Source organism: Streptopelia decaocto, assembly GCF_964273445.1.
Source record: "Streptopelia decaocto genome assembly, chromosome: 3".
Lineage (NCBI taxonomy): Eukaryota > Metazoa > Chordata > Aves > Columbiformes > Columbidae > Streptopelia > Streptopelia decaocto.
In genome coordinates this window covers 35,750,196-35,775,434 of record NC_138656.1, presented here as the reverse complement: position 1 = coordinate 35,775,434, position 25,239 = coordinate 35,750,196, and the positions used below count along the sequence as shown (strand labels likewise).

At 38.4% G+C, this 25,239-nt stretch overlaps 3 protein-coding genes across 9 annotated transcripts in view; 1 reads left to right on the top strand and 2 right to left on the bottom strand.

Moving 5' to 3' along the window:
- Positions 1–1,719, bottom strand: part of HEATR5B (HEAT repeat containing 5B) — a 61,787-nt gene extending 60,068 nt beyond the window's left edge. The window contains exon 1 of the mRNA XM_082049540.1: positions 1,688–1,719. The gene's annotated coding sequence lies outside the window, so the exon portion shown is untranslated. The remainder of the gene's footprint in view (positions 1–1,687) is intronic.
- On the top strand, positions 1,702–7,507 carry GPATCH11 (G-patch domain containing 11). Of its 3 annotated transcripts, none has more exons than XM_082049548.1 (9): positions 1,702–1,800; positions 2,045–2,191; positions 2,278–2,504; positions 3,245–3,286; positions 3,366–3,486; positions 4,195–4,285; positions 5,445–5,549; positions 6,341–6,422; positions 6,941–7,507. In XM_082049548.1, exons 2-9 carry the CDS (start codon positions 2,145–2,147, stop codon positions 6,994–6,996), a joined length of 771 nt encoding a protein of 256 aa, XP_081905674.1. In that variant the 5' UTR covers positions 1,702–1,800; positions 2,045–2,144; the 3' UTR covers positions 6,997–7,507. The 3 variants fall into 3 exon arrangements, with proteins under 3 accessions (XP_081905674.1, XP_081905676.1, XP_081905675.1); XM_082049550.1 differs by having other exon boundaries at positions 1,755–1,800; positions 2,045–2,085; positions 2,282–2,504; XM_082049549.1 differs by having other exon boundaries at positions 1,759–2,085; positions 2,282–2,504.
- Positions 7,508–7,528: 21 nt separating this feature from the next.
- EIF2AK2 (eukaryotic translation initiation factor 2 alpha kinase 2) lies at positions 7,529–25,239 on the bottom strand. Of its 5 annotated transcripts, none has more exons than XM_082049545.1 (16): positions 25,045–25,239; positions 24,546–24,672; positions 20,896–21,010; positions 19,568–19,734; positions 18,637–18,763; positions 17,757–17,839; positions 16,804–16,888; positions 16,305–16,333; positions 15,999–16,130; positions 15,438–15,557; positions 14,106–14,243; positions 12,315–12,507; positions 10,294–10,350; positions 9,638–9,733; positions 8,827–8,889; positions 7,529–8,744 (listed from the first exon to the last, which is right to left on the bottom strand). In XM_082049545.1, the coding sequence occupies exons 2-16, from the start codon at positions 24,647–24,649 to the stop codon at positions 8,625–8,627; spliced, it is 1,629 nt and encodes a 542-aa protein (XP_081905671.1). In that variant the 5' UTR covers positions 24,650–24,672; positions 25,045–25,239; the 3' UTR covers positions 7,529–8,624. The 5 variants fall into 5 exon arrangements, with proteins under 5 accessions (XP_081905671.1, XP_081905670.1, XP_081905668.1 ...); XM_082049544.1 differs by having other exon boundaries at positions 10,294–10,419; positions 16,804–16,885; positions 25,045–25,236; XM_082049542.1 differs by having other exon boundaries at positions 10,294–10,419; positions 25,045–25,233.

The following is a 25,239-nucleotide window of genomic DNA, read 5'->3' as shown; positions in this document are numbered from 1 at the left end:
CACCACAAGGTCTGTAACACTAAACTTGTTCCCTATTCTTTGGTAACTTGAATTATAATATTTTTCACTGCACACATCTCTAGCAATAAATCAGCAAAAGTGGAAGAGCCACATATGGAAGCACATACAGTCCTGCCCCCAACACCTGGAAAGACGACTTCTGGCTTTTTCTTCTTTTTTAAAAGTCATTGAGAATTGAGGAACTATCGCCCGTTGGTAATGCACAGACATATTGTCTCAAAACACCTTCGCATGAAAGCAGAAAGAAACACAACAAATGAGAGCACTGTGATTCTTTGGGTATCATCCCGGAGATCTACAGCTCTCATCACAGCCACACAGCACACACGTACCGTATGACAGCACAGCTCATGACTCCTTTTCCTCCCCAAATAAAAGTTTTCATTTTCCCCTGGCCTTTAGAGCCATAAACCCCTTATACACCTTCCAAACACTCCCTTATCTCTTCATCTAAAATTAGGAAATGCAAGCTCTGAGTTACCAAATCCGCATATACATTCAGCCGTTCCGCCAAAGCACAAGGGATCAGATACAATAACAATTACATGAATGTTCAGCTAATCGGAGACTTGGAGTCAAAACACACAGCTATGCAGGCAGTCCAAAGCTCATCTATGCTGGCCAAAGGTTTGCTCCAAATTTCAGCAAACAATGCCTATCAAGTCCTATGGATTCTAGTGAGGGCTGGGTCATACTGAGTGTGTTACAAGTAACAAATACAACATTATCTCCCACGGGATGCAGAGCAAAAGCCTACCAAAGCCAATTAGCATTCGGTAAGTTATGTGGTGTCTAATTATAGTGATTATAAAACATTCAGATATGCTAGAGTTTCCCTTCTATTTTCCAGCTGCTTTTTCTGTAGGCTAAATCAACCATTCAGATCTCCACCGTGCATGCACTTCAGCAGACTGACAAAGCTGAAAAACAGGCAAGTATAGAAGTGACATCCTGAGGAACTGCAGCAGGTGAAAAGGTTTTTGTGCGTGTCTCCTTTCACACATATCAGCTACTTTAATAAAGCCATAGCACCTCTCCCGATGCATCGTGGCTGCTTCAAAATCCCCTCAGGAATTAACCCTTCCAGACCGTGTTACAAAGCCAGCTGAACACAGCTACACACCAGCACCTCGGCACAGGAATGACCCCAACAACCAGCCAGCAGCGTGCTGCCTCCACACCGCGCCGCCCCGGGTATGTACACACGCACGCCAGCACCGGCTCCTCTGCAGGCGGGGCAGCCGCGGGCGGCAGGCAGCGGCGCCGAGCCGCGGAGGGCAAGTGCGGACGCACCGGCCCGCTCCGCCGCAGAGCCCTGCCCGCCGCACACCGCCTCCCTGCCGCCCTTAACGGTCACGGCGCGCGTCTTACGCTCTAACCGCGCGGCGGCCGCGTCCGGCCAGCTCCGGGCTGCGCGAGGCGTGACAAGGCGGCCGCGGCCCCCGGGGGGCGGGACACGGTCACGGACACGCTCGGCCGCACGCGCCCCCTCACCCACGCCGCCCCAGCTCCGCGCAGCGAGGCGCCCCCTCCGAGGGGCCGTCAACCAGCGGCCTTGGCTGCTGCAGCCCCCGCCGTGCCCTGCCCGGCTGGCAGGGAGGGAACCGGCGGGGCGGGGGGAATACTGGGGGCTTTGCCCCCAGTCCCGGCGCCGGCCCCGACGCACCTCAGCACCGCGCAGGTACCTGCAGACCCGCAGCAGGAAGTGCGAGGCGCGCAGGCGCCGGCGGGCGGGGGCCGGCCGCGCGCAAGCGCCGCGAGCGGGCCGGGCCGAGCTGGGTGAGTGCGGGGCTGCTCGGGCCGCCCCCGCTGCTCCGCGCCGGCCTGGCGGCCGCTTTGGCAACGGGCAGAGGCTTTCGGGGGTTGCGAGGCCTCCTGGCCGCCGGCGCGGTTGCCCCGAGGGAGGGGAGGGGGTTCCCGTGTTTCTCCGGGTTCCCGTGTTTTCATCCATCAGGGCCGTACCCCTTCCGCCCCCGGCTGCGTACGGAGCGCGGCAGACCTAAGCGGCAAGTTTTCCTTGCAGGTTCTGCATTTCAGGTGACCTGCGGAGAAATAAAATGCGTGGTAAGGCGTAGTGACAGTGTTTATAGGAAAGGGATCGGAGCGGGGCGTGTGTGCTAAACATGGAGGAAGATGAAGAGGAAGACTACATGTCTGATTCATTTATTAAGTAGGTGGCTCTCTTTTACTTCTTAAGTGATTGTAAACTATGTGAAAAAAATAAAACTGATATTTGCTGGGATTACTAACTTTTAGGCAGGACGTAAGGCCAGGCTTGCCCATGGTGAGGCGGATGAAGCAAGCTATTCAGAAAGAAGAAAAGCAAAAAGAAGCCAATGAGAAGAACAGACAAAAGAGTATAAAAGAAGAAGAAAAAGAGAGGCGTGACTTGGTATTGAAAAGTGCATTGGGCAGTGAGAACAAAGGCTTTGCTTTGCTCCAGAAGATGGGCTACAAGAGTGGCCAGGCCCTTGGCAAAAGCGGTAAGCTTGTCACTGTCAGGTAGTGCCTGTATTCAGATGTACCTGGATATTTTACAGACTGCAGCTGCCACTTCATTTATAGACAGGGTCAATAGCTGCCTCTCAGAGAACCCTAACGTTACTAAACTGTCAATGTATAGCGGCAGAAGAAAACGTGAGAGCAGATCTCTAAAAGCTGAAATTAATGCAGTACTACTATTGAGAGATGGAAAGGAAGCAGCAGGACTTACCACTCAGTAAATGCACTTCCAGATGTGCATGCCTACAGGAATTGCATTAAGGATGCTTTGGTGGTCTTGCAAAGCTAATAGATTCTAGAATGAAAAATGCTGCAGAAGGCTGTAAGAAAGTAGTTTTCATCACAGGTATGTTACAATTGCCGAATGAACACCATTTTCTTTTGGTTAGGTAGTGTCCTCAAAAAAGTATATGGCAATCCAGCAAACAAGCCAAAAAAGAGAGGGAATTCCTCTTCAGCTGGGTCATTTTCAATGCACTAAATGTACATTGAGTTGGGATTTTTCAACTGCCAACAAAATCCTCTAGGTGAACCTGCCTGAGCAGATGGGTTGGACTAGATGAGCTCCAGAGGTCTCTTCCAACCCTAAACGTTCTGTGATTCGGTTATGCTGTGAGGATAATGTATGTATTTAATGGCAAAAGCAGCTTGCCTGCTTGAATATACTGTACAAATCATAGTTTGAGAAAGACCTTAAATTGGCCTATTTTTTCCCTCACAGGCGAAGGCATTGTTGAACCTATTCCTCTGAACATTAAAACAGGTTTGTGATACCTCCTAATTTACTTAGTGGGACATGAGAGTTTCTCAACTGCTTACATTCAGCTTTTTAACTTACATAGGTAGAAGTGGGCTTGGTCATGAGGAATTAAAAAAGCGAAAAGCTGAAGAAAAACTGGAAAACTATAGACAAAAACTCCATATGAAAATACAAGCAAACGAGCAAGCTGCGGATCAGTTCAGGTAAAATGATGTAACTGGTATTCCAAGCCATGTCTAAATAGCCATTCTTTTCCTGCTTTAAGTTTGGTTATTCGTTTAATGTGTTACTATTTTTGAATGTTGTTTGAATGAGAGTTAAGAGTTGAACTGCAGATTGGCTGTTTCTCAGTTCTAAAGAAGAGGCAGATGAACACTGTAATGCCAAAAGTATGTGCTGCATCATTTATTTTTGTAAATGTTAATAACGCAAACAATGTACATACTAACTTTTCTCAAGTCATTTGCAACTTTTTTAATCAGAAAACCTTGTCATCTTTTTTAATATAACCACAGCGAATCTTGCAGTGTTGCTACAATGGTTTTAAAAATCAGCGTAATTTTTTAAATGTTTTATTATTTTTATTTTCTCCTGATTGCTTGTTATATGTGGAGAAGGAAAACCTAATGAAGGCTGTATCTCTTGCAGATGTTTAGTGAACTGCTTTTTTCATGTCTTATGAAAACCTGCTGGAGAAACAGTCAGTGTAGTGTGATTACAAAAGCTCTGTCTTGACGGTATAATTCCCAAGAAATACATGTGTGCTCCCACAGAAACAATGTCAGAAGGACTTCTTCAGCGTTGTCCTGGTCTGAGATGATTGGTAGGGCTAAAATCTTAGATTTTCTATGTAATCAAAGCTATCGACTGTAATGCATCTCACTGTTTGTCTATCTACTTTTTCTTTACAGAATACGATTCAAAAACAAACAAGAAGAACGTAAGATGGAAGGGGACCTTAGAAAAAGCCAGAGGGCCTGCCAGCAACTAGATGCGCAAAAAGTGAGACCTGAATTTTGGGGGGTTGGAAGGAATGTTTGTAAGTTAGAGATATAGGCTACAAACAAAGTAGAGATTCAGTTCTTGGAAGTTCTCTAAAATTGTGGGATAACTAGCCTGAAGTCTCAGTGTTCAGCAACACTTCGGTCCTGTCAAAATATTTTGAAGAGTATGTGTGCATCATTAAGATACTTGAAGTTGTAAACTAACCTCATGGTACCTTATGTGAGGACCCGTGTTAATTTGCATCATCAGAGCTCACCTCTTTTTCAATCTGCATTCTTGTGCTGGAGCTGGTTGCGTATCTTTCAGTAGCCAATGTCAGTTTGTTCCTAAATGATGGTGCTGTTTGCCTCAAGTGAGGGAACAATGTCATCACAGAACGGTTGAGGCTGGAAGGGACTCAGCAGATCATCTTGTCCAACAGGGGCACCTAAAGCAGGTTGTCTAGGACTGTGTCCAGACAGCTCTTTAGTATCTCCAAGGATGGGGTTCATGGAGGGAATCAGCAGATTCACCAAAGAAGTATTTAAATAAAAACAAACCCAAAACAGTGTATCTTCCACCTGCAAGGAATAACATGGGCGATAGCAGTGAACTACCATGATTTTTTTGGCACGTGATTTCAAGGATTTTTCTTTTCACTATTAACCCATTAGAAGTTAATACCACCCCATGAGTTTTTCTGAAATTGCGTGACACTCTTCAGCCTGCTTCAGACAAAGTCTGTTGAATTAGCTTAGATCGTCTTTGTTGACTCTTCTTTTAACTTTACCTGAGGTGGATGAGGAAGAACTGTGTGATCTCTTGACAAAAATAACTTGGGGCAGCATGTCTTCAATGGATAAAAACAGAGTGTCTGGTCACAGCCTTTGTGTGAGATTTTGTTGCTGGGTAGCCTTACACATACTGAATATAGATGGAATAGAACTTAATGTTATCATGCATTTACTTGTTTTTTTTAAAAAAAAAAAAAGTGGATCATCCTTATTGTGGATTACTGTACTTTGTTTCCCACTACAGCTTTAGTAATTCTTGGCTATACTATACAGGAGAGTTTTAAAACCTAACATCCCACCTATTAAAAATTGGTTTTATCCAGCATCTTACAAGAAAACCTACAAAGGCAGATAATTTTCATTTAAATTCTTCATTATTTAAGGCTATTGATGTTCCCAAGGAGACTTGGTATTGGCTAGAACCAGAAGAGGAAGACAAAAAGGATGAGGAAGACAAGGAAGATGAATGCACAAGCTCAGAATTAAGTGTAAGCTCTGCAACTAAATTAGTGGCTTGATTCAGAATGAAATTTAATATTCCTTTAAAAATGGTAGGTATATGTACATACGTGTATAAAGGATATATGTATACATGTCATACTCCAAGCTGTAGTGAATGACCTCTTTGCAATTTTAGAGCAGTGATTTTTATAGCAGTTACATGATCAGATATAAAACATTAAACTACTGATTTATGGCTTATCTGTTTTGAAGCTAATTTTTGGAAAAAGTAGCCTAGAAATTAGGTTATAAACATTTTTGTGTCTTAGTCAAGCTGTGCAAAATCACATAATTTATCAAAGTTACTTGCTTTTGTGTTTTGGATGCCTCATGTCTTAGGCTGAATTTTAGAATCACTAAGTAATTTGTGAAAATGCTTCACAGACTATCTGAAGATGGGCACTGGAAATTCATGTATTTTCGAGAACTAGATTACACAGCTGTTGTTAGCCTTATGTGTTTGATTGGCAGAGATAAGGTGTGAAAAATTCCACCAAAAATATCATATACTTGAAATAGGGTAGCCAGGTAATATTTTCACCTCTCTCTTTAGTGCAGGTTTCTTAGTTGGGAAGAAGAACAACAGCCACTTTCCAGAGATCATTAATTCCTGTAGCCTATGCTACAAATTTGGGAAACTTCATGCTTTACTGAGCTACAGTATTGTGTAGCTTTTCCATAGCAAAAGGTTAAACAATCTATTTCAGTGAAGCTAGTAGCTCAAACTGTTTTATGTCACATGAGTCCCAGATTGTTGCATATCTGTATGTATCTCTAGGTATCAGAAAAACTACACATCCTGACTGCCTATTTGAGAGAAGAACACTTCTATTGCATTTGGTGTGGAACAACCTATGAAGGTGAGAGTAAACATGTCTTCAAGTGTTTTACTTTTCTTATGCAGCTAGACTCAAATACTACATTATATCCTGTATGTCTCTCTTACTGCAGTCTTTTAAATCTGGATAGCAAATTCTCCTTCCAGGCTGCTGGTTTTTGCACAAAGCTTTGTACATTATGATTATAAGGCAATTTTTGGTGTTTACATGCACAAAATTAAAAAAAAAAAAAGCCACACCAACAAAACACACCATAGTGGCACTTATTTGAATTGGTATATTAATTTTGTTTTGAGAAAACAAAATTCAGGTATTAAAACCAGAATCATAAAAATTGGCAAAAGCTTGCAGGTGTTTCTGAAGTAGTTAGAACACTATCCAGTTTTACTGTACCAAAGAAGGTGCAATTTGTGTTCACTGTTTTAAAACAAAGTTTGGAATTAATAACTTGCAGACGTTCTTGAATTCTATTTAATTTGCTTTATGGGGATTCTTCAAATAATTGTAGCAACTCACTTTTTCCTCTGCTTATCCTGTAGACTCTGAAGATTTATCTTCAAACTGCCCTGGAGACAGTGCTGCAGATCACGACTAAAGCCTTTTTTGAAGGAAGGATTCCTAGATAAGTATGTATAGTACATAACATCTTTTAGAAGGTTTGGATCTGTGCTGTATTGAAAAATTCACACCAAAGTATGCAGAAGGTTAAAAAAAATCACATTTTTAAGGATCTTATGGATTTTCTACTTGATGCACAGTTTAATAAGAATTAAAACTTTGAATTTATAATTGAACTACCATAATTGAGAGGCAGGTTAGGCCTTCCACAGTCTCTGGTTATGCTCTGCACAACTGAACCATCAGCTGATTCAGGTTTGAGGAAGGGAATAAATATTGGTTAATTACTATGTTGTATAATGTGTTAAATAGTGTTGGTTGGTTGTTTTTTTTCAGTTTTATAGACATGACTAAACATAAGACTTTTTTCCCTTCCTTAGACCTGGTGAGGAAAAAAAGCTTGTGAAACATTACAGTGATGTTATTTGAACCAGTATTCTCTTGTATGTAAAGGTGCATATTTTTCATAATTAAATAGTAACAGACCATGTTGTTGTGTGGTTTTTGGGTTTTTTTCAATATATAATGAGTACATTTTAATAGACCTTTTATTTTAAGGGAATGGCAGTTGCTACTATAAACAGTCCCTAATAGAAAGGTACTGCTGAAGTATACAAATACATTTAAAAAAAAAAAAAAAAAGAAAATTCAAAAATTACAAGCTCAATATTACTTAACAGTAAGAAGGTAATGGCATCATGGGTGCTCTGTGCAAGAACTGTCAAGGATATTCAGCAGAAGTTTGTCACATATCAATTTTCATATTATAAGAGTAGTTTTATGGGTGAAAGGGAAGAGGGAGTGGAACTAGTGGTATTTTGTCTGTGTCAGGATATAATTTCTCCCAGATCTTGACCACTGTAAAGAAACACTAATTAGTCCAGAATTGTGAAATGCTCTATGTATTTGTAATTCATTATAAGGATAAAAAAACAACTTCAGGCCTTACAAAAGTATGTAAAATCAGATTTCTTATTTAGCAACAAATACTTGCAGCAGATCAACAATAATTTCTATAAGAATATAAAAAATCACTATGCATTCATAGTGTTCCTTTTAACCAAGCATCCACTTTTAACACATTTAAAATTTCAGAAAAATCATACTGTACTTTACTACACATAGTACCTATTTTATCTCTGCTCATTTGCCTTTATGGAGTTCTGTGGGCTCCACAGCAATGAATAGTTTCACAAGATACAACTCAAAGACAAGCATCTGAAGACTAATGTGCCCATCTTTTCCCCCTGCTCTCCACCGTCACACACACAATTCTTCCAGTCCAGTCAGGTTGGAACTCTTTGAAGTATATAACTAAAGAGTAACAGGCAAACTGCTGTTACCTTTTTTGAGGATGATAGTAAGGTCATCAGAGGTATTCACTACACTTGTTACAGTGAACGCATGCCTCAATATTACAATAAGGGATCAAAAAATGGCAGCATGGGAGAGAATCTTTAAGGTGCTCACTCAGCACAGGATTTCAAGTCGTTATTACTGAGGAAACTGGAGAATTTTGCTATATTAAGGAACTTGCGTGTTCCTTTCAGGAAAAACGAAAAAACAAAATCCTACAGTTTTCAAAATGCCCTTTTAAAAGGGTGTTTAATAACTATGAGTTTTAAGTAAATTGTCTTTATCAACAGACTCAAAAAATTCAAGTATTTGAGATACAGAGTATCTTCCTTTAGGGTGTCCTGAAAGCATCTTTTTGATTATGGGTGCCTGCAAAAGAGAAATTAAATATCAATACATTCTTTTTTATGAGTAAATAAACAAACTGAAATAATGTATTAAAATCCCATACTTCAGTTGGAAATTCCTTGGTGAAGCGCTCTGGAAGTTTACCTTCTTTGATATTAGGCCATACCTGAAATTCATAAAAGGTAACAGTTTCAGTGTGTTTTCATAGATTATATCTTGCTTTGCCCTTATGACCCATACAATTTACTGAAGTAATTATGAAAATACAAATCTACAAAAAAGGTAAGGCTTCAAAAAGAAACTGTGAACAGTCTGGAAGGGTTTTTTTCCATTTAGTTGTACTTCGTGTTGTTTTTATGGTCTTCACCAGCTGTTGTCCCTTCCTAAGCTTAAAAGCATTAGACTCTACAATGATGTGTTTGTTTCAGCAATCCTCTCTGTTTCAGAATTTTGTTTTCATTTTGGAAAACTGCAAGTGTTTTGGCTTGATAGAAACTTTATTCTTGCTCCACTGTCCAGCGAAGACAAAAGTGTGGCAGAGACAAAACTTGCCTGTTCATAATTTTTATTTTGTAAAATTAGAAAAATATTACCTTCAAATACTCTGATCAAACAAAAAGATTTATCAGAAACTTGAAATCTTTTTTGCTAGACATTCTTTAGCATGGTGAGACTTTAATATGTATGTCAGTAGGACATACATGAAATAAAAGCAGTAACATTTCTTCAGTTATTACATTTCAACAGAGGTGTGAGGACTTACAGGCCTTACATAAATGAATCAAGGGGAAATGTAACGAGATAGTACGCCAGATATACGGATTCCTTCTGGCATGCAATCAGCACGGGATACCAGCAGCAAGGCAAAACAATGACGAGACTTTTTTTTATTTTTTAATTTAAAGATTACATACCTTTGCTTTCTCATGACCGCTGATTCCCGAAAGAATTTCAAACCCAATTAATCCCAGTGCATAAATATCTACTTCCTTTCCATATGTGTCCCCAAACTACAAAGATTAGAACAAGAACAATATAGGTGTCAAATCCAACTGGACAGCACTTCTTAAAGTAAAATTTGAAGTCATTAGATATTTCCACCCCAAGGCTACAGGACTGGCCCTACTTGATCTTCTTACTAGTTGTTAACTCTTTCTGCTACAAACCTATTAAACAGTGACTCTTATGTCACATTAAACACACACTGAAATTAAGACTCCTGCAGACCTATACAGATAAGGCACACTAATATCTCTGTCACAAATAATGAAACAAATAGAAGGACTCAAATGCCAGTTAACAGAGGTCCTAAACGGAAACTGAAATAAATGGCTGGCAGCTTGGTTTGACGAGAGCTTTCCTTACAGCACACAGTGTCAGACTCTGTAGGTTAGCACAGCAAAATAATATCAGCACACTTGCCAACAGCTTTCTCCAGAATATAGTTATCCTTGCATACAGTCATACCAGGGAACTTTAGGCAACTTGGTTTAGTACTGAGTTTAGAATCCACTGCTGAGTTTCTAATGCAAATCTAGTTAGAGAGACACTGATATAGCAGGATAATTACCTGTTCTGGTGCCATGTATGATTTTGTTCCCCTGTTCTCAGTCAGAGTTTCAGACGCCTGAGAAGTCACAAGACCGAAGTCACCTATTTTTATTTTATCTTCATGCGATATGAATATATTCTGAGGCTATATATATATATATATATATAAAAAAAAAAAAAAAATCACTGTATGACCAAGGTTTACCATCAAGCATAATCAGCCACAGAAGTGCTCCCCATAAAATTTGGTGATTAATTTTTAAAAACAGAAACTAAATTTTAATGTAGGGCATGGCATAGTAACAGCAACTTTTTTTTTTTTCACTAGCTCAATCATAGCCATATCATGATTTAATGCTCTTCAAATACCTTGTGTATATAACATTTCAAATCCAAAAGTCCTTTTTAGGCTTCAATCCTAGCCCTGGGATTTGATACACTTGGGCAAAGCAGGTAAATGCACATGGAATTCCACTGAAATCAGTTTCTCCTAGGCACAGCAGGATTATCTGTACTAAGTCAGTTGCAGAGTTAGGGCTTACTACAGGCATCTCAGTATCACTTTTAAGTTTTCATGGAACTTCCCATTTTTAAATTCAACAAAGTCATGAACAACTAAAAATAGAATTGTAGATGCTTGGATGAAGTTTCCCAAAGAAAATAAAGAAACTACATTTCTGAATGTTATTAAAACAAAACCAAATAGCCTGATGCCATCTTCTACTCAAAGAATCTCCAGTGCCTTGTAAGGCCAGGAAAGACTTCATATTTAACAGGAAGAGATGTTTGTGTCAAGAATGCCCAATGCAGTTCTTTTGTTCAACTTTGGCCACTTCCACACACATTTAATACAGTACCTATACCTGGTTACACTATTTGAAGACTCTTTTCATACAAAGCACAAATGGGATTCGGCTCAGCTTGAACCTATCCTGCAGCTTTGATTTTGGGACATGGAGATCTCAGATGGCCAAGCATCTAAGTTGACAGCAGATCAAAGTGGGGAGAAAAGTTCCTAAATTCAAATGCAGACAGACAAGTTAGCAATAGGATTTGGAAGCAGGTTACAACCAGATGCCATGGAAAAGGGACTGGCGCAGCAGATTCATAGGAATAGGGAAAAGTAAGAGATTGATCTGAGATGAAAATAAAGTAGAACTGAAGGAGTAAGAAAATATAAAGCACAGAGAGGGAAGAGCTAAAAATTAATGGGTGAGCAGAGGAGGCACTTATAAGGCCTCTTTTTCCCAGGCATCTAAGGAAAATAATAAATGTATATTTGTGGCTCATTACAGTATTGTAGCAATATGCCTGATAGAAAAGGTCTAGAAGATATGAACATGTCTGTCCATGAGACAAGATTCTACGAGTGAGCAGTGAACATGATCTGGAACTACAACATGAATGCAAAATTGCTCAAGAAGTCCATAAACTTTTTCACAAAGTGAGTGACATTATAGCTGGCGTATGAAGCCCTGAAAACTTCCAAGTTTGTCCTTTATAATCCCTATATTGAAATAATTTTTTTCCATGATTGTGCACTTGTAGAGACTGAAATTCCGTCCAACAAAGTAGCATTCAAATATTCGTATGCATACATGGCACAAGAGCAACTAGCACGTGTTGTTACAAAACACAGCATGTATTAGCATAGATAAGCTACCCCTTTATGATATGGCAAGAACAAACTTCCCAGGCTCAACTTGTCACTTACATTCTTTTAATTAATTTATCAAGTACATTATTTTTCCAATAGGCAGTCTTGTGACCCAGTAACACAGACTGAAAATGCCTGTTAACTGACGACTACTCATTTTTTTAACTACTTCATTCTGAGATTCTCCAGTTCACCTCCTGATTTTAGGATGAAGTCCAGCCAATTGCTGAGAAAAAAATCAATCACTAACCATGTCAGAAGAGGCACATTACCAGGCTACATAATAATAGACTAAACAAAGACTAGAAAAATTTAACATTTTCTGACATTCCAAAAAGTACTATTTTTATCTAATTTTTATTTAAATTACCTATCCTGCTTACCTTGAGGTCTCTATGAATTAACCCTTCAGAATGGATATAGTTCACTCCTTTCAGTATTTGTAAAAATTTGTTTTTTGCCATCTTGTGATACTCCTTGTCTTGTCTATGCTTTGTAATCCAGTTTTCCAATGGTCCTTTTTCACAAAAGTCCATTTGGATGAAAAGACAGGGAATTTCTTTGTCTGACTTCTGCCTACAAAAGAAAATTGTATACCATCTTGAAACTGGCAAGATGCAATTCCTCACAAGTCATCAATGATTCTCAGGTTCCTCTTCTTTAAAAAAAACCTTTTTGTTAATTATTATTATTTTTTGAGTTCCCCAAAACAAAGTCTGCAAGTCCCTTGACTTTAAAAATGTTTTGCTTGCTTCCTTGTTCACACTGAAATTTTTTGAGTGCCCAAATTCTGCTCCCATCATACCTAGAGTCATGTCCTATACAGGAAAAAATAGCACTGTCCTTGGCTCCCATCTTGTCCTCTAGGAGCTGCTGCAAGTTCCTGGCAGGTATTCTCTATTCTGCTCAAACAACACAGCACTAGCCTTCCTTTCCTATCCAGAATGATCACATGTTTTCAGACTTGGTCCCTTCAAGAAGGTAGTGCGGTGACCATCTCTAACATCAGTCTGTGAGTTAGAGAAACCCTTCCGAGAGCTGGAAATCTAGATGGAATGTATTCACCAACCTGACAGGCTCATACTTTCCAGAAGAGTTCCAGCCCAGCAGCCCACAGGACAGGCTGAGGCTGGAGATGGTGAGGGGAAGGCCAATATGAAGAGGAGGTGACACCGCTTTTTCCTACATGCACTGCGTGATCTGCGTGCCCTGGAATAAAGTCGCCTGAGGCACTGAAAGAACAGCCATTAAGTGACTTGCAGCTCTTTGTAGCCTTGAGGTCATGACACTAAGTGGAATTCCAGGCTGCAGCCTCAGCTTTGAGCAGCTTTTTTACTGTTCTTTACCCTATAACCATTCAATCCAAAATGCATAGTTGATATTGAGACTCCAACATATTAACGGTTGGATTTTGACACATAGACTTTTTTTTTCCGCATTTTTTTGCTTGTTCACTGAGCACACTGGACAGATACCATGCTAACCGTAACTTTGAATCCATTAATATTTTATGGCTCTAAGTAAGTGAGGCAACCTATCCAAAGGGTATGAATTTACAGCAAGCGAAAAAAACCACAGAAGCTTCGAAAAGTTAATAATCTAACTTATTAGTAAAACTTTCACCACTGTCTTCCCAGAAGTCTTTGTGTTGAAAGACTACCTCTAAATGAAAAAGCATTTAATTTTGTGCATCTGTTCTCAACATCCAAAACTGTTTCAGGCATCATGGTTAAAATACTAGCATAGAGAAATAATTAAATCTATGAGAGCTACTTGCTGACCAGTACTTATTAAAAAAAGGAAAGTCTCAATCAGGAATTTGGCAGCTATCTGCCAGGCAATTTTTTAGTTTCTGTTGTTAATTCTAGCCCCAAATTTTGAGTTCTGCATTCTTAACACTCCTCTCTAGATTCAGCAAGTTCTATATATTAAGAGAGGGAAGAAAGCTAAAATTATGTAACAAATCTTATTCATCAAGAAGATATAAATATACATCATTATATATTACCTGCTGCTGAAAAGTACTGTGCCTTTTTTTCCTAACAGTAAGTATGTATGTGTATGCATTTATATTTATATAATGATTTATAATCAATCATCAGCCTTTCTTTTTACAACACAAAATCCACTATGGTAAACATGTTTGTGAGTGCAAACTACCATCTTGTAGTTACCTGGAGTCTGCCCAAATTACAGAGTCATATCCAGAGCCTGGCAAAGTTACACGGTCGTATCCTTTCCAACAAGAATGATACCGCACTACATTTTCATGCTCAAGTCTTGCAAGTTCTTTTACTTCACGCCTCACATCTCTGTTTGGAAGAGGTAAAAGAAAAGAAAATAAAAGCTTGAATGGCATTTCCCCATAAAAATGTCATACTAACTCTAAGACATCATATTAAGTAGCAGATAGTTTTACATTAATTTAGTAAAATAACATAATATTCTACTTCATACGAGTTCAAAATTGCAGTTACAAATTCTGTGGGTTTTCTTTCATCTGCTCAGTTATTCAAAGTGCAAGAACATTTTAACCATATTAGAAATGAAAGCCCCACTCAAAAAAGCCAAAAAGAGCAGACATTTGCAATGCATAATTACATTATGTGGCCAAAAACAATGTAGCAAACACTCATGTTTTCTTTTTACCTCTATAAAGTTTGTTTACATATACGGAAGTCAGTGTAAATACTCATGAAGAACTGTTACTAAATTTGGCCTGCGCTTCTTTGTCTTTATATGAAGAATGAAAAGAAATGTTTTTTAGTATAGTTCTCAGGATTTCAATATAAACGAAAATAACACACATTTGTGAAAAAAACCACAAGAATTTGAAGGCCAGTTACACAATAATCTCCAAAAACTTGAAACTTTTCAAATAGATCACCTAAAAGAAATTCAAGGTTTTTAGCAGCTAATAAAAATTCTCCACTAGGTACTGGTTGCAGAAAATTACTTAAAAAAAAAAAAAAGATCATCATTCTCTGTTGAGATTTATAAAGGACAAGTAACACTGTGAGAATAATGGCTACATGACTCACATACAAAGCATTTGCCAATTAAAAAACGCAAAATACATAACTTTCATTTTTCTCTATTTTCCCTAATTATAGTCATTATGCATTACTGATATGTAATTTTTCCATGTAACCTGTCAAAAGCAACAGTGGTGCTTTCAATGTTTTGTCAATCAGCAAGTTTTCTTCAAATACATTTTGCAGTATTAATAACCAGAGCACTAGTGTATTCAGGAAAAGTAGAACTTAACAAATCTCCTTTTTTACAGCTGCATCTAAAATTATTGCAGTACATGCAAAAATTAACAAAGTTGCCTGCCATCTTCAGCTTTACTTTGAAATAAAGAAAACAGTTTACCAGAAAGAGTGGACAATTAATAATGAAAATTGCTTAAATGCTCCCAGGATTATTAAAGAGACAAAAATGTACTTAAATCTTGATTAAGGTTGCCCTAAAATAAAAAACAGAAGTAAACATTCAGTACATACCTTGTGAAGCGAACGCGTTTGACTGCATAGGTTTTCTCATCAAGTTTTGATGTGGCTTTGAAAACATTCCCAAAACCACCTTCACCAACAGGTTCTATATTTTCAAAATCCTCAAGAAATCTTAATTAAAAAAAAAAAAAGAAGAGATAACTAAAGTATACTCAACATTAAATGTACAAGATATAAAAATGATCCTGACAGATCTAATACATCTGCTGAAATATCTACAGGGATCACTCATCACCTCTACAGGTCTAAATCATAATCTTGTAGATTAAAAACCAAGGGAAACTGACCCTTGAAAGCATGTAGGGTAATTACCGTCTCATCTTCACACAAATGACTTTTGGTTGTAAGCATTAAATATCATTGCATGTCTGTTACTATACTGTATTTGAAATTTTCAGAAAATAATAAAAAAAAAAACCAACAAACTCAAAAACCAATTTTCTTTTAAAGTTATTTTTACAGCAGTATTTCCTATTATAAATAAGCACAACTAGACTACTACCTGCTGTAATGGCCATACAGGTCTTATTAAAACAAAAAAATCCTTCTTACCTTTTATTCACAGTATATGGACTTTGGTTCTCACTGGTATTTGTATCCAAATCTTCCGAGCTGTCATTTGAATCTGACATCCTTTTTGCCTCTTCTTTGTTTCTTGCACTATCAAAATTAGGTGCCAATTTTCTTTAACAAGGATAAAAGCAAAACATAGGATGAGCCATTTATCTAATATGAAAGAGGAGAGAACAGAGCGGAGCGGTACCTCCCAATAGTGGCATTTCTTTGCTAGATATGGAAGCACTAAAACGATTTGCAATATAGTTTATGGGAGGTAGCAACCTAGAAATAAACACATACCTTTTGGGTTTCACGGCATTTGGGTTTCTCTATATGAAAAAGAGAAAAAAAAAAAAAACACCAAAACTGAGATATCTTGAATATTTTCACTATACTTAGTTTAAAATGTGTCTGAGAATGTATCTAGGAATTGTCTGTAAATGTGTTCATACCTAATATAAACAATGTAATAAGAATGAAGCCGTATCTTAGCTTAAAATTTTTCACATGTGCTATTTATTACATCATCATTCTTCCCACAGGAAAATATGATCTCAGTTTGATCCCCTTTCTTGTGAGTACTGCCCACTCAGTCAACAGTGCATAAATTGGGTCCACAGCCCAGAAGTAAATGAATAATGGTTAACGGTAGGAATTATTGAATGGTCTTAGGAAAAATGCACATGTGTTTTCTAGTGATTAGTGGATAAATAACAAACTGATGCTACACTCTGACAAGAAGCTTGCTCTGTTCAGGGTCTGAAGTGTAATTATGAGGAAGACTGTTTTCATACTATACCTGAGAAGGTGAAGGCTTTTCATGTACTGCCATGACTTCCATTTTTGCTACTAATTTTGGAGTTGAGTCTTCAAAGCAAATACTGCTGTTATTGAAAAATAATAGGCTAGTTTTAGGTGAAAGTAACATAATAATTAAAAAAAAAAAAAAAAGAAACATAAAAAAGCAAAACCTGAAGAAACATTAACAGTCATGACTGGTTTAAACTATGAAGCTTTATTCTGGAAAGCTAATAAAACAATAACCTTTTGTAATATACTCCTCTATTTCTATGATCTGACATCATTATATCTAGATATCTATGTAATATATGTTCTACTATATGCTTTAATTAAATAGGTTAAATCCTGAGGTTCATCTCAAGGCATTGCAGCCATCTCTAGCATTATTGCTTTACAATCATACAAAGAACATAAAAGAAGTGGTAGGGGCACTACAGTCAATTTAAGCATTTTCGTTTTCCTTCACAAAGCAAATTTTCCCTTTGGTGGAAATGAGGATTTATGGAGAATGAAAAAGGGAGGGCAGGGGAAGAGAGAAGAAAGAAGAAAGCAGAATGTGGAGTACAGAAAAGTACCAAAATGGAATTATACTGAGTTCACAAGAGTGGCACAATAGAAAAACGAGTGTTTAAAATGGCATGAAAAATAATGCTGCTGAATGAGATAGATTATTCCATTTACATCACAGTAAAAATGTTTCTGAAAGAACTACTCATGGCAAAATATAAATATATCAGAAAACTCTAAAATTATTATAAGCTAACACATAAGGACTCAAAATTGCACAAGTACAACAAATTTTGCTGTGAAGTCTAAGAAATACAAGCTCAAATTAAATGGCTTTATACTGCAATAAAGGAATTATGACAGATTTTATTTACAACTAGATGACATGACCCTCTAAGATTAGTAAGTACATGTTTTATCACATTATCAGTGAACCAAACTTACTCTGAGTCAGACTGAGTTGCAACTTGAGAGGAATTACTATGTTTGCTAAATGTAGAATTGCTGTCAGATTTTTCACTTCTAAACTGAAAACCAAAACAAAACAAAAAACTCAAACAAGAATAGTTAACAAAATCACATTAAAAAACCCATGGTGCAAAAGATGCCATTCAGAAAGGTGGAAAGGAAAATTACAAGGTCGTAAGTGGAAGCACTGAACATTCAAAGCCCTGCGGAATAAAAGTATCTGCCTGGCTTCCACCCGGAAGAATGAAACACAGGGCCCTGTCACAGTGAGCATTTTCCTAGTCATATTGAGACTATACAGACACATTTGCAAAAGTAGACTCTGGGAACTATTAAAAAAATCAGGATAAGAGTAACAGTTATTAAAAGCAAATGTTTTCATTGTTTACTGCATATGGAATTGTCTGTGGAAAACAAGATATATGTAGGCTTTGGTATATGTAATAAGCAGAATTGAAAATCTGAGTCTGTACAAAAAGACATTCAATGTCTTCAGCATGAAAAACCTGCAAAACCCAGATTACTAAACCGGGGTTGACTAAAAAAAAATTAATCCTGAATACTTAGTATAGGTTCTTTCTTTTATTTTTTGGCTTCACATCATAAGAGCGTAAATGCAACATTAAATGACAGCGTATCAGATCATACTCTGAAATATGCAGAGATCTCAACCATGGTATTTTACATAGATTTTACCAACAGAATCATGTAGCCCAAACAACCCACCACAATATGGATTGTTTCCCTTGTAAGTGGAATCCATGGAATATGCTTTTAAATACAATGAGGAAATCTGTACAAAAATTAAGGATAGAAGAATTAAGCTTCTGTCTTAAGGCTATAATTTAACACATACTGTTAGAGCGTCTTCCTCTTGTAGCTTCTCATATGCTTGTTTTGCAGCAGCTTGTTTTGCAGCACCTACAGAAGCTCCAGTGCCAATTCCATACACAAACCCACTAATTGTACAGCTATAAGAAAACCTGTAAAATACAACAGTTTTATATCCCATATATCCCATATGATGAGCCTTAATTTAATTATTTTAAACACTATAGTCAATTGACATTATAGAATGAAAATCTGAAATATACATCTTCAGGACAATCTTTCCAATATACATTTAATCTAATTAATAACAGCAGATAACTAATTTGATATGCCTTCAAGACAACCAGTTTTCAGAGAGCAAATATTTAGCACCTTTTAAAGTTGAACTCCTAAAAGCATCATATCATATGCACCCACAATCACAAATGATCTGCAGTTTAGGTTTTAAAATGGCTGATACTGCAGGGAAGCCATTATGAGTTTTCAAGCAGATATTGTCAAGAGTTAAAATATGCAGATATTCCTTGTCATCCTTCAGCTCTCATTAACTTGAACATTTCTACAACTCACTGACAGCAACACATTTGGTAGGGGACACAAACAGGCTCTCCTTGGCATTTGCTTCCTCAGAGTCTCCAAAATACATTCTGAGAGGTCCACAAAGGTGGAGAGCTACAACCAAGATAACTGACAATTTGTCAACACTGACTACCATTTTATCATCATGAAATCTCCTCCCAGCTAAACAAACTCAGTCCTCTTAGTCTCTCTGCCTATGTCCTATCCTCCAACTCCTTAACCACCTTAATGGCCCTCCACTGGATTCTCTCCAGAATACCTCCACATTTTTATTGTATTGCTAAAGATTCATTTAAAACTACTCAGGATAACCAATGGTAGTGCTAGTAAAGACAAAGAAGTATTAAAAGCAAGTACAAAAACAAAGTACATCTTACATGGGAGCATGGGCATCTCCAGTATGGTTTATTTTACGATAATCAACTATTTGTGATGTCCTTTGTGAATAGGTATTCAGTAGGCTGACAAAGTCATTGGTTTGTACAGCTGATACGGTCACTGGACTTGTTAATTTTGCAGTTTGCATATTTGAAGGACTCTCTGGCTATAAAACAAGCAAAATAGGTAACTTAAAAACTTAAGCTTAATGAATAAACAGTACACAAGATCTAATGTAGCTGCAAGGTTTGTAAGCATTTCAAAACATTTTTAAGAAATCCCAGGTTTGCATTCACAGAGTCTCTTGTGGCGAAGGACAGCCAGCCCAACCCAGAATTACTACACTTTGAATTCCCAAATAAATGTAAATCCAGTTTCTCAAGTATTGCACCAATATCTTCAACAACCTATCACCATGCCTCCTCCCACCTCTTTTAAGAAAATACAGGGAACAAGCTATGAAATGTCTCATTTTAAAAAAGCAAATGCTGCTTTCTGAATTTTCTCACAGCCTGACCAGAGGCAAGAAAACTGATGGCAGCGAAGTGCTGCTGATGCTGCCATTAGCAAGAGCTGCAAAAGCTCCAATGCACATACAAGAGCAGAAAGCAGAACTTCTCAGCAGTGTCATGATTAGGCAGCATTAATAATACATTAATGCACATGCAGCAATTTCATAAAGTAATGATGGTGACACAGTAAGAAGCATATGGAAACATGGAAGGAAAGATTTCACTTAAAAGGTGCTAAAAAGCATTCAGAATCAAAAAGAAAAAGAATAGCTACGAAAAAACACATAGCAGAAAATGGAAGAGCAAAATTCAAACCTAGACTAAATCAAGGAGGATAAAGAGTATAAAAACAGCTATACTGCAAAGAGTATTTTGACAATGAAACAAAGAATAATCGGATCAAGTGAAAGTAAGCAATTTTATGAGCAGAGTGGCAACAGGCACACTGAACAATGCCTTTACAAATGTTTCAAAGACCTCAAATTACTGAACAGTTGTGAAGATGGAAAAGGAACATTGTCCACTCTGCATATACCAGGGCAGCTTATACAAAGGCAAACACATTTCCTCATCATCCCATAACAGCAGGGGACAAAACTCTCTCAATATTACACACCAACCCTGCAGTAGAACCATAACGAAAATTGTTCAGTGGTAAAAAGTAGAAAAGTACTCAATGAGACAGAACAAAGACAACTTAAATAATTAGAAATTCTTTCAAATTAAAGAAAACAATGGTATTTTACTGTCTACTTTTAGAGATTCAACTCCAAACTTTATTAGAAAAAAAATAAAAAATCCTACAGTTTACTCACCTGTCTCTCAATCATTTCCCAGGTTACTTTTGCTGCTATTGCTTTTGCTTCCTTCTTGTTTTTACCAGTGCCAGTACCATAATTTTCACCATTTATTTTAACCACAACTGTGAACCTGCAATGAAGGAACCTTTTCTAAAACACTGTCACATTTTGTCTCATATATACTCAATAACCTTCTCAGATTCAACGGCCTTTTTATTATCTACAAAGCACTATAAGTTAGCTGTGGATGTATTTAAGTATTCATGTGTTTTTATTACATCTAACTCCTGATTATCATAAATCTTTAGTAAAAATATTTATAAGTGTTTCCTCCTCAGTCACAAATGCATGTACTTTGTTAGTTCTAACAGTATTTATAAACGTCTAACTTTTTTAAACGCAAAATTATTTAAATTTTTTAAAGCAAAAGAATGCATAAGGTCGGAATTGTTATAGACAAAGTCGGGAAGCCCTAACACCAGGACATATCTCAGCACTGCAAAACTGTATGTAAAGATTAGCTAATCTTGATTTCATGAATCCAGATGTGACATTACACTCACCTTTGCTACACTGCTACATGCGCTATTTAGTAAGTGCAAAAAGGTGTCTGGTGCTTCCTAAGACATGAATTTAAAGTCAGTCACAAACACACACCCTGTACAGTTCTGCCCTTCCCCACTCAACCACTGATCCCTTCCCCCTCCGTTGCACAACTGTACACACACCGCTTCTCATACAGCAATGCCATGAGTCAGAAGAGGGAATTGATGCAGCTCAGGACTGTGTGTATTGGGTGTGACTGGGATGGAATCAGCCTTCTTCATGGCAGCTGGTATGGTGCTGTGTTGTGGATTTGGGAGTAAAGCAGTGTCGGTAAAACGACAATGTTTTACCTATAGCTGACCAGTGTTTGCACAGCATCAAAGCCTTTTCTTTTTCCCCTACTCTGGCTCCCCAGCAAGAAAGCTGCAGTTGTGAGAAGCTGGGAAGCAACACAGCAGAGCAGCTGGCCAGAGGGATGCTCCATGCCATATGGCATTGCAGTCAGAAGTAAAAACTGGGGGAAGAAAGAGGAAGAGGGGACATCCAGGGTTATAATTTTGTCTTCCCAAGTAACCATTACACACGATTCAGCCCCACTTTCCTAGAAATGGTCAAACATCTGCCTGCTCCTGGAAGTAGTGAGTGAATTCCTTATTTTGCTTTGGTTGCACGTACTGCTTTGCTTCACCTATTAAACTGTCTTTAGCTCAATCCACAAGTTTTTCTCCCTTTTCTCCCTTTCACCCTTCCAATTATTTTCCCAGTCCCACTGTAGGTAAGTGAGCAAGTGGCTGGCTGGGGGTTGAGCTGCCACCTAGGGTCAACCCACCACAGTGACCCAAAACCAAATGGTTGGTTTTCAGCCAAAATCAGTTCTTACCCAGATCAAACTGGTCCTGCAGCTGCAAAATCCCTAATGTTTCTGCTACTGCCTTTGCACAAAAAGCAACAGAGGGGAAAACAACTAGATTTCTGCTTTTCAGAGCACCACAGACTTGCATCAAGTTGAAGTGACCATTATTATAACCTCGCAGTATGTCTGTACTTCAGATTGCAGCAGAGCAAGTTCATAGTAAACAAGATAGAGTCACACAAAGAAACAGTCTAGGGATAGCACCATGAGTTTCTCTGTGGGACAATTTGACTTGAACAGTGGAATGACTTCAGGAATTTACTTTTTTTTCCATTATTCCAACTTCCTTCTCCACTTCCCTTTAATGAAACATTTGGGTGGAAAACAATGCAGATGCAGAATAGTGCTTGCATAAGCAAGCCTTAATCTTAAGGAGGTCAACAGTAGGACCAGGCACACCCCAGTGTGCCACATGCTCAACACAAAAGCATATCAAGAAAAAGCATGAAAGATTGTTCTTTAGGAAAGGGTTTGTTACCCAACCCATATCTAAGTGCTGAATACTACACACATTCAGCTAGGACTCTGCATCCAAAATCTACCATTTTATTTAAGCATCCTGGGGAAACCTGCAGTCTGAGTCTCAGTGACCCATGAAGTTAATTATTCAAGCTGAGGATTATCTGAATGAGTGTTACATGACTTGGTCTTACATGTACAGTCATTCTTATCCACTACAGACCCCAAGTGATTAAGCACTGCCCAGACTGGACAGTTTTAAGCACAGCTGATCTGTTTGTTCCCACACACTGTGTTCCCAGCCTGAGCCAGCCTGGGCTCTCTGAACCTTCTCACATTGCATTCAGCACTGACCCTGACAGACACTGCAGAGGAAGGAGCTACAACACCAAAATCAGGATAGGATAGGAGGAGATGACAGGAAGTGCCTCTGCATCATGCCGCAGACAAGTAGGGAAGGACTTATGAAGTGGAACACAGCACAGCAGAGTTAGGGAGCACACTCAGGACCAGCAGTGACCAATGCATCCCACTGGCAGGCAGAGCACTGGGAAAGAGCACCAGAAGGGCACCAAAAGAGGTTTACCACACTCATCACTGTAGCCAGACACTCTACATTGTACTCCTTGGAACAGCCCAAGTTATCCAGGATTTTTTTAGATACCACTGTCACACCTCACATCACTTACAGATACAAGGGAATGGGTTGAATTATATTTGTGAATGTAGCAGAGCACAGAGAAAAAAAAATAAAGAGGCCACTAAATGAGTAAATTTGAAATGTATGTAAATTCTGGTAGTCCCATGCCATCACTTTTGAAGCATGAAGATGTAGCTGTGTGACCACAGCTCTGGTCATGACTTCAATAAGCTTTACTTTTTTGAATTACATGAGCTGCATGATGAAAAAGAATTATGATAACTGACATACATTTGAGACTCAGATAATATTTATTCATACTGGGACTATGGTCAGGTCTAATAATAAGTCAGCACAGATGGTGCTGGCTGGTAACATGGAAGACATCAAAAGAAACATACTAATTATTAGCATAAGGCTTGTCTTCATGCAAACTAGCAAAAATTAAAAAAAAAAAAGTCACAAGGAAACATCATAGATCTTGAGTATTTATGATTTCTGTCAAGGGAAAAAAAAAATCTGTGAAACACCATATTTGTGTTAAAAAAATGAAACATATTCCATCACCTGTAATTGTCTCTAAAAGTAAAAGCAAAACAGCTTAAGCAAAAGACCCTTCTCTTGCAATAGATGTTCAAAAAATAACTACACATAAAACATGTTGGTACCAAATCATTTATACCCAAGCTTCATGCTTAGAAATTAATCACAATAATAAATCACAATAATAAATCACAAATAATTTCCATGCTTTGTAAAACTAAATAAAAATCAAAGCACTTACGTTAGCATAAATCATAAACTGAAATTATGCTGCAACCCACCCCACCTCCTGAGAGGTTTTGTGGCAGATGCAGAACATACATACAATATGGTTACCAGTAATACATGCATTGCTTTTGCTTTCCAAAAGAGGGCCATCGACTCTGAAATCAGTTTCTTCCCAAACAATATGACATGACATCCTCCCCACCCACCTGTGGTTTCAGCCAGCTCTCCAGCCACATACACACCTTCAGCAAATTAACTTTCGTGATTGCAAGCTTTAGTCAGTTCCTTCATTGCAGGAAGGGTCCTCATGTTTATTGACATACATAGTGAACTTACTCAGGACAATGACTTGGGCCGGTCATGCAGACATCAACATAATGCAGTATAAGTCCCTTCTTTTGACAGTAATTGTTTATCTTCTCCATATACTCACGTTCCATTTTGACAAAATCTCCAAAAGGTTCTGCAAAGCAAAATTCAAATATATGTCTGTGCCTCCAGGCATAGTATAGTGACAACCTCTAATCCTGGCAGAGCTCTGCTGTGATTTAAAATAGAAAACCAGTACCAGTCAGACAAAGTTAACAGAAAACTGACTCTAATTTCTAATTCAAGTGGTTGATCTGCAACTGGTTTTGAAGAGTCATTGCTTGGAATAACAGATTTAGAAAGCAACAGCAGAGAATTTTGCGATTAGAGATTATTTCTTAGCAGATTTTTTTGGTGGGAAAAGGCTGAATCATTCACCGAATCCTGGGGGGTGTAGGGGCGCGGGTCCACAACGTTTCTTCGGATGGATTCCTTCAGAGGAGAACCAAGAGGCATTTTAACATACCCTTTCAAACCGCGATGACTGTCAGGCTCGGTCACACGCACCGAAAACGAATCCCGGCTCTCGTTGGCGGCGCGGTCCGTGAGGGCCGGAGTGCGGGCAGCCTGCCTCGGCGGGACCGGGCGGGTTACCTCCGAGCCGCGGCAGGCGCCCCGGGGCCCCCAAGAGCTTCAGCAGCCGGAGCAGCAAGGCGGCACA